The sequence below is a fragment of the Cucumis sativus genome, chromosome 1 (genome assembly GCF_000004075.3).
Source record: "Cucumis sativus cultivar 9930 chromosome 1, Cucumber_9930_V3, whole genome shotgun sequence".
NCBI classification, from domain to species: domain Eukaryota; kingdom Viridiplantae; phylum Streptophyta; class Magnoliopsida; order Cucurbitales; family Cucurbitaceae; genus Cucumis; species Cucumis sativus.
The window spans coordinates 25,640,657-25,649,440 of NC_026655.2; the positions used below are offsets into that span (position 1 = coordinate 25,640,657).

General features: G+C 27.7%; 1 protein-coding gene across 1 annotated transcript; it reads right to left on the reverse strand.

Moving 5' to 3' along the window:
• Positions 1-2,402, reverse strand: LOC101218275 (putative GATA transcription factor 22). Its single transcript, XM_004135770.3, has 3 exons — positions 2,105-2,402; positions 1,271-1,696; positions 1-564 (listed from the first exon to the last, which is right to left on the reverse strand). Exons 1-3 carry the CDS (start codon positions 2,303-2,305, stop codon positions 214-216), a joined length of 978 nt encoding a protein of 325 aa, XP_004135818.1. The 5' UTR covers positions 2,306-2,402; the 3' UTR covers positions 1-213.
• Positions 2,403-8,784: the final 6,382 nt, after the last annotated feature.

Here is an 8,784-nt window from a genome sequence, read left to right on the forward strand (position 1 = left end):
TATTATTAAAATTATATATATGTAGATGAAAATAAATAAGTACAATAATACAAGATGATTTTCCTCAGTGGTCTTTTTTTTTTTTTCTAATTATTTGAAAACTTTTTATCCCCAAAATGCATTAGCATTTAGAAATAAGAAAATCAAACTCACAAAGAAAAAGAAAAAGAGCAATAAAATAAAAAAGAATATATAATATTAAAAATTAATTAATTAACCATGAAGAAGGCCATAAGATAGAGTCATGAGCAAAATGGCAGCTTCTCTTTCATCTTGTGGGAAAACTCGTTGATAGGATGAAGATATCTCACTCAATCTTCCCCCCATTTTTATCTCTTCAAAACAAAGTTTCTTTCTTCCTCCGCCCTTCTTGTCGCCACCGACTACCACGACCTCGTCTTTGTATTTTCTCTTCAATGTCGTCGCTGGCTTCGTCGTTATCTTGTGTTGTACCACCTTGTTGGTCTTTACAACTACAGCCCCACCGTTCGCAGCGGCCGCTGCTGCTTCTGCCATTGCTCGTCTTGCTTTTCTCTGTCGGATTCCACACGCGTTGCAAAGTGACTGCACAACAAAATGCATATATTTTCAAGAATATTTAGGCACAATTATGTTGAGTTTGCCTTTTCTTTTCGGTTATTGAAGCTTGACAGAAGTGTTACTCTTGTGTTAACTAATTTAATTAAGCTTGATAGAAGCATATATATATATATATATATATATATGTAGTATAAATGAACAATAATCAATAAATGTATGGTTTGAATTGATCTTCATTTATATTGTACTAATTAAAAAGCTCAAGAAAAAAAGTAGCTAAAATTCTAGTACGATTTAGTAGTAAAAAAGTTTGTGAGCAATCAGAAAAGGTTTTATATACACACTTCACTCTCGTAATTTATATTCTCTCGTAAACTTTGGGGTTAAATTCAAATATCGTTATAATTTTTTCTTTAAACTTGGGATTGAATTCGTTTTTTCAAGTTCTACAAATATGGAGAGATAATAAAATCATTAAACTTTGGTGTGTATATATATAGTAAGTACTTAATAATTAAATTTGTATTGATGATTTTCAAATGTTACCCTAATTAAAAGATAAAGTTCAAATTTAATCGTTCAATAATCAAATTAAGTCATAATTTTGATATGTTTTTTTTCTTTTTAAACGAAACAGACATAAGAATTAAAATTATATTAATAAATCTCATATATGGAAAATTAAAAAGAAAAATTGGTGTTTAAAATAAATTTAATCATGAATTATTACCTTAGGACCTCTAGGGCCGCTTCTCCAAAGGGGAGTTTTTGTGGTGTTACAATCGGAACAGGTTCTGATTATGGCACCCCCGTCATGTAGTGTCGTCGTGCTTGTTCGTTTGTTCGTTTGTTCAAATGAAGACGGTGACGGTGAGTTGTTGAGATCTTGGACATTTCGACCGCTTTCGATTGTTCGGGTGAGAGTCGTCTCAGTTTGGTTAGAATTTATCATGAATTTGATCTTGGAGGAGGAGGAAGAAGAAGACCACTTCACCGAATCATTGTGAGTACTATCATTGTTATTATTCTCACAACAGCTTGAAGTTTCTCTCTTATCAATCTGCTTCCAAATTGTAAACCTTAGTCCAGTTTCTTCCATATGATCTTCATGATTTCCAATACTTTGATCATTGTTACAACCCATAATCACGCCACCCTATCAAAGCCAAAAAAACAATTAAATTAATCATTACAACACACAAGTTTGAGATGGAAAAAAAATGTAAACAACAAAAATCAATCGACATAGAGAATTAGGTAGTGTTATTAGTTACATCCACGTATAAACTGAAAGATTAGATTATTAGAGAGAAATAATAGAGACTTTCTTCTTTGATCATCTCGACCGCATATAACAAATTTAAAACATTCTAATAAAAACAGAGATTTCCTTTTAACTTGATTCTTATATATTATAAAAAGATAACAAGGTAGTTTAATTTAGTCAACAATTAATTAAACTTGCTTCTCTTGTAATATAGTTCTCTCATATAAGGTCTTGTTTCACTGAACTGCACTACACTGTTAGAGGGAAAAACAGTCAAGTGATAGAATTTAAACATACCTCATGTTTGAGCTCTATCGAGCGAGCTAGAGGATCGTCGGAGATCATGGAATGATCGAGGGCAGTGAAAGAAAGAGAGGAGGAAGAAGAAGAAGAAGCCTGAGGGGTGAGGATAGGGAAAAAGAGGTGATGAGAAGACGAGTAGTGAAGATCAAGATCGTCGTGATCGGAGGGAAACGAGTCCCGATAAGGAGGAGCCATAATGAAGAGAAGAAGATGATCAAAGAAAAATCAGTTAGAAAGAAGAAGAAGAAGAAGAAAAAGAGGTTGAAGAATCAAGAGATGTAATAATGGTGAAAATACTTATAAAAGGAGAGAAAAAGGGAGAGCAGGAAGGGGCAGAGGGGAAAATGGGCCTAGGGTTAATAAATGAGACATTCACGTGCCTTTCAAAGACAAAGAAACAAACAAAACTTAAAGAAAGACAAACACCAAAAATTTAAATGAGTGATATTCTGCTACACAGACCCCATTTCACTAACAAAAACCCTATCTCTTCCCTTTCTTCTCTACAACTTATATATATGTGTGTGTGTGAATTATAAAAAAAGAGAGAGAGAGAGAGAGAGAAAATTCTCAATTCCCTTTATTGTACCCAAAAAAAATATTTGGATGGCTAAGGAACACACATCCATATTTCCCCTTTTTAAATAACTAAAACCCTAAATATGAAATCCGAAACCCGAAACCGAAACCCTACAAATAATAATCCAAATATCGAATTTTTTAGGTTTTAAACGATTGTGGGTGTCTAAATAGAGAATAGTGTTAAATAATGAATAGTTTATAATCTTTCAAGGTTAAAGAGAACCTAATTATTTTTGTATGTACATTTAGTACGTTTATACATGCACTCTCATTGTAATAAATATCATTTCTTATTTTGACTATGTTTGGTAACACTATTTCGTTTTTTATTTTTGATTTTTAAAAATTATGTCTCAATAATTTGCATATGCTTGTCTTAAGTGTAAGCTAAGAGCACCAAAGTTCCAAAAACAAAAAAAAGCTAAGTTTCTAAGAACTATATATATTTGTTATGTTTCAAAATTTCTCTCGAATTTTTAAACAAATTTTTAAAACATTCGTAAAATGTATCAAACAACAAACTTAAAATTTTAAAAAGTATTAATACTTAATTTTAGAAAACCAAAAAGGAAATAAGCTCACGTTTGGTAGCCTTTTTTTTTTTTTTTTTTTTTTGCAAATTAAAGCCTATAAACACTGTTTTTAACTATGCATGATTTTATATTCTCCTAATTTCTTCCACTCAGATCTGATTTCAATTTATCTATGTATCTCTTCCTAAACTTGGGCATTGAGATCACTACTATGGTAACTATATATGAAGATTTGTTTGAATACATGAGAGAACACTAACTTAACTAGTATGGAAGCTAGGGTTTTTATCTATTGGTTAATATTTGTTTTCTTCCTTTAATTTGTACTTTTAAAGAAAAGTTTACTCAAAAAGAACATGTGTCACAATGGAGAAAAAGAACATGGAGAGGAAAATATATATAAAGTCTAATATAAAATAGTTATTAAAATGTTAAAATATCATTTTAAAATTTGTTCAATTTTATCAAAATATATACGAAGTAAATTGTACTACATTATACAAATCATACGTGAAATTTTCAAATATAATTAAATGAACTAAAATATATATTTACAAAATATAACAAAATTTCATATTTGTTACTAATAGAAGTTTATTTGTATATGTCTATAGTGTCTATAATTGATATAGTATAAAATTTTGCTATATTTTACTATATTAAAAGTAGTTTAAAATTTTTTTCATTTATTTTGTATTAAAGTGGCATATATAATTCGGAGTTCCTAAGAATTCATGGACGTTGGTAGATGGAAAAAAGAAATTAAATTTTATAAAGTAGATAATATATTCAACATGTGAGGTGACTATCATGAAGATATTATTTTCAATGAAACTAGAATAATATATGAGAGATGCTAGCTAGTTGTGTAACCATAAATGGTACAATATATATCATACATTAATTGTCAAAATATCCTATACAACCACTTATAAAAGAATTTAGGTTAAAATACACTTTTCGTTTTGTTTGATCTGTTTATTTAATTTTAGTCTTTGGTCCATGTTGTTTCGATAAGTTAAATCTTAATTATAACGCTTTATTCTCAAAAATCATTTTTTAATAAAATTGGCTAAATAATAATAATGATTTTCAAGTAAGGGAATTATATGATATGTGAATATTGATTTCAAAACTTTTTAAAAAATAAATAAAAATCAACAAGGGACTAATTAAGATTTATGGAATTATAATATGAACAAAACTTTGAAGTAACAAATAGGAAATGTTTTTTGGTTTTTAACCAAAAAATTAAAATAAATTATGGATTTTAGAAATGATTTTTTCAAAATCACTTACTTTCCGTAGACATATACCCAATCATATAAAATAAATCTAGTGCCGTTATACTTTTAAATTTGATATTCTATGTATATCCTCGAGATCAATTAGAGGTCGAAGAATAAACTTTTATATGATATTATTTACTTAACTATGCTCGAACGAATAATTTCATATACTTTATTAAAATAATATTTCAGTGAGATTCTAAATCCGACAAAATTAACAATTATTTGTGTACTCTCAAACATGTCGTGAATTCATGATCCAAATGAAAACATCTTCCAACTTCCTAACTCAAAATATATATTATACACAAAAAATTTATATTTATAAGTCATGAAAAAGAATTTTCATTTTGATGGAAAAAAAAAATAGAAAATTAGAACTAAGCATGAGAAGTGAATAGTGAGTTGTGGGTTATGACAAGAATGTTTTTGACATTTTATATGAATATTGGAATATATAGTAATAAAGTTGAAAGAACGTTAGAGATTTTGGGGAAAAGAGCATTTAATGCTACACATAAGCTATTTCCATACTCATCCCCACTCCTTTGCCATCCATTTTTTTTGCTTTTTAAATTTCATTCATATATATCAATGTTTAAATTATTATATATTTCCATCCTTCAACTTTCAAAAAAAAAAAAATCTCCTTTTGCTTTTACTTTAATTTTAGCAAATATAGGAATAATTATATGTAGGTTTGAGTTTGTGTAATAAAATTAAAAATAATAAACTATAATGGATTGACCTAATAATAAAAGAGAGACATAGTCTCACTAATGTGAATTGCTTTAAGATTAAAATTCTCGAGATAAAGAATAAGTTTTTTGTGTAATTAAGAGTCGAACACTTTACGAAGATAAAACGATCAATCTTATTTAAATGTTACTGACATGCAACTGAACATATAAATTGCAAAAGATAATAAATAACAACCTCCTAATTAACTAATTATCTTGAAAGAAAACTTTAAAAAGCTAAAATTCAAATTCATCCATAAACTATCAAACAACCTAAGGGCAAGATTTTAGATAGACCACTAATGAGCCCTAATGCCACGTTCACCAATCATAACTAAATGACAAAAAATATCTCCATAGTTAAACTTGTAAAATATTAAAATTACATCAAACAAACTATCTGTTTAATTAATTTTGATATATTTTGTAACTATTTTGGTTTATTTTTACTGTATCTACCGTGAAAACGAAAATGGTGAAAGTTTAGAGAGAGAAGAAGAAAGAAAAGAGAGAAAGAGGTTTGAAAGGACAAGTGGGAGGAAGAAAATGGAGAGCGTGAGGCCGCATTTTGTCTTGAAACGTGAGACAAAGGGAAGAGTATGGAACATGGGGAAGTCCTACGCATCATAAATAAAAATCCAAATTTATATATATATATATATATCTCATATAACCCTTTTATTTTTTTTATTAAGAAAATTTTTCATAAATTTAACCAAACATCAAAATAGCATATAACAAAATCAAAAATTAATAAAATCGGAAAAATATTTTAAGTTTGTTTTTATCTCTATCTTCTTTTTTTTCATCGTCTTTTTCTCTTCTTCTGCAATTTTTTTCTTCAAAATGTTATTTTGTTGTTCAAGATCGTGTATCAGATATAACAAATAAAATGTTATTTTGGACGACGATCATGTACCAGCAATAGTCAAATCTAAACGATGGTGTATAAACAAATAGTCAAATCTAAATGATCGTCTACAAAAGAATCTTGAAAAAATGCGTGAGTGTCAAATTAATCGTGTGTTGACAGAAACATTTTTGTATTTTTTATTGTACTGTGATAGGTTTTTTCTGTTTTTGAAATTGTTAGTGTAAATATTTTGTCAAAATAATAATTAAATAAATGTCCCAAAACTTATCAAAATGTTTCCTTTTTTTTTTTTCCGATATGTTACCATTTTAATGTTTAATTTGAAGAAGTGTTGGACGATGATGTTGTTATTGATATATTCTTTTTCAAGTTTTTATTTTTTCTCGAGAGACTAAGAATAGAGGCAAAAAGTTGGGCGTTGTTTCATTTTCTCATGTTCGTCTCAATCAAAATAATTTGGCGCACTGGGTTGCGCATAAGGAGTACTGCAATACCTATTGGTTTTTCCAACGTAGAATTCTCAACAATAAAAAGATTTCAATCACACAACACTTGATCCTCAACTCACATTGTTGTTTGTTGAGCTATGGTCAATTTATGAATAGCGTGACGCGATTGAAATTATTGAGCTTACAAAGACTTCAACATTATTTGTTTTAAAAATTAGGGAGTGAATTAGTGAAAATTAAACCGATAGTAGAACATTTGAATATTGAACTAAGGTCACGTTTACCCTAATGAAGAGTTAATATATTAATGATAATAAGAATGCGAGTCCCATCTTATTACCTTTAATGTTGTTTAATTTATTTGTGTTCACTTAACATCTCTTGGGCACACTTGCAAATTTGTAAATAAAAGCCCAAATTGATTAACCAATTGAGAATGTCCAATCTAGTTGTGTTAATTGAAAATTACATTATTGTATCTTTACCTTTACCGTTACAACTACCGTTATTACTTCTATTTCAGTTAAAAATGATTAATTTTAACATATTTATTATTACTGTTACCATTACTGCTTGACTCTCAAAGCCAGAGATAAAGGTAGCAATAACAATAAATTTTAGAAAATTAACAATTTTAAGTAAATATGATAAAAAAAAACAATAAACTAATTACATTTGTGATTCAAGCTCATTACAAATGACCAACCAATAAAATTTTATTACGGTCACACAAATTTTCATTACAGTTTGGTAAATGCGACCAAAATCTATGTTATTAACGAGATGAAATTGAAAGTTTTTTTTTTAGCTTTTGCCTTTAAATTTTAAATTTAATTTTCAATTTGCTCGAAATAGTTTAAAAGGTTATAATTTGAGAAGCAAATAACAACTAAACTTAAAATTCAAAGATAAAAGTTAAATTATGTAATATTTTGAATAGTAGATAGTTAAATAAAAATTAAACTCAAATGTTATAGGAAAAATAGTGCAATACCTAAAAACTCAGTAAACATTTGAAGAAAGAGCTGATTATTATAGTCTTAAATTTACATAGTTGGACTATAATAGTACGTGTTTAAGATTTAAATTATTTTAGTTTGAAAAAAATAATAAACACGGAAGTAAAAAAGAGATAGTTATTATAATCTTAAAATGATTCTTTCTTCATACGATCGAGTTACCAGAAATTATACTCGAAATCTAAATATAAGAACGAAAAAAAAAGATTTAATTTATAATGCGTAAATAAAATAAAAAGAAAAAAAAGAAGAGAATATTAATGATAGAGAATAATGCTACGTTTGGGGATTATTAATCACTCACATTGGTTGTGTGTATGGTTGGAGGGAAAGACATGAAAATGACTCTATTCCTCCAAACTTTACATTATCTCACTTTCTTCCAAATATTTTCTTTGTTTCCTTTATCTTTTTCTCTTTCTAAACTTGGCCCCATCTCTCTCTCTTCATATTTTGCTTTTCTCTCCATCTTTCTCTCTCTACTTCATATCATGTGATTGATAGAGAGAGACGGACAAACTCATATTTAATATCATTCAATCGATTGATTGATGGTATATTAAGATTTCTGACCTAGTTTACGACAAATAAATTAATGTGTTTTCTTTTTAATTTCAAAATTTTGAGATGAATTGCTCGTAAATAATTTAAATGCTAATATTAAGAATATAAAAACCAAAATGTTGTTTTAATAAACCAAGAAACATTCGACCAAACTACTTGTGGTGTAAAGTGTTTTATTGAATATAGATGAAATCATTACCATCTTTTTAAGGATTACACGTGTAAATTTATGACAAAGAAAGGTAGAGATATGAATTAAGAGAAATAGTAACAAATAGTAATTTTAAAGATAATAATTAATTGTACAACAATCTTTAAAAAAAGTAAATAGGTAATAGACTTCATTCATTGAAACACATATATAATGTATTGGTGATAGACCACATAGTGATAAACTTAACCTATTATCATTAATACACTTTATTATATCTACAAATTCTTTAAAATATTGCTATATTTAATTAGTTGATGAACGGTGTAAAAAATAACAAAGTGTAATTACATTAAAGATAAGCATTCACTAACACATAACAACAATGTCATAGTAAGTTTGATTCATTGGTATTATATTCGTACCATATTGAAGTAATAAATTAATTAATCGATAAATAAATCACAACCATC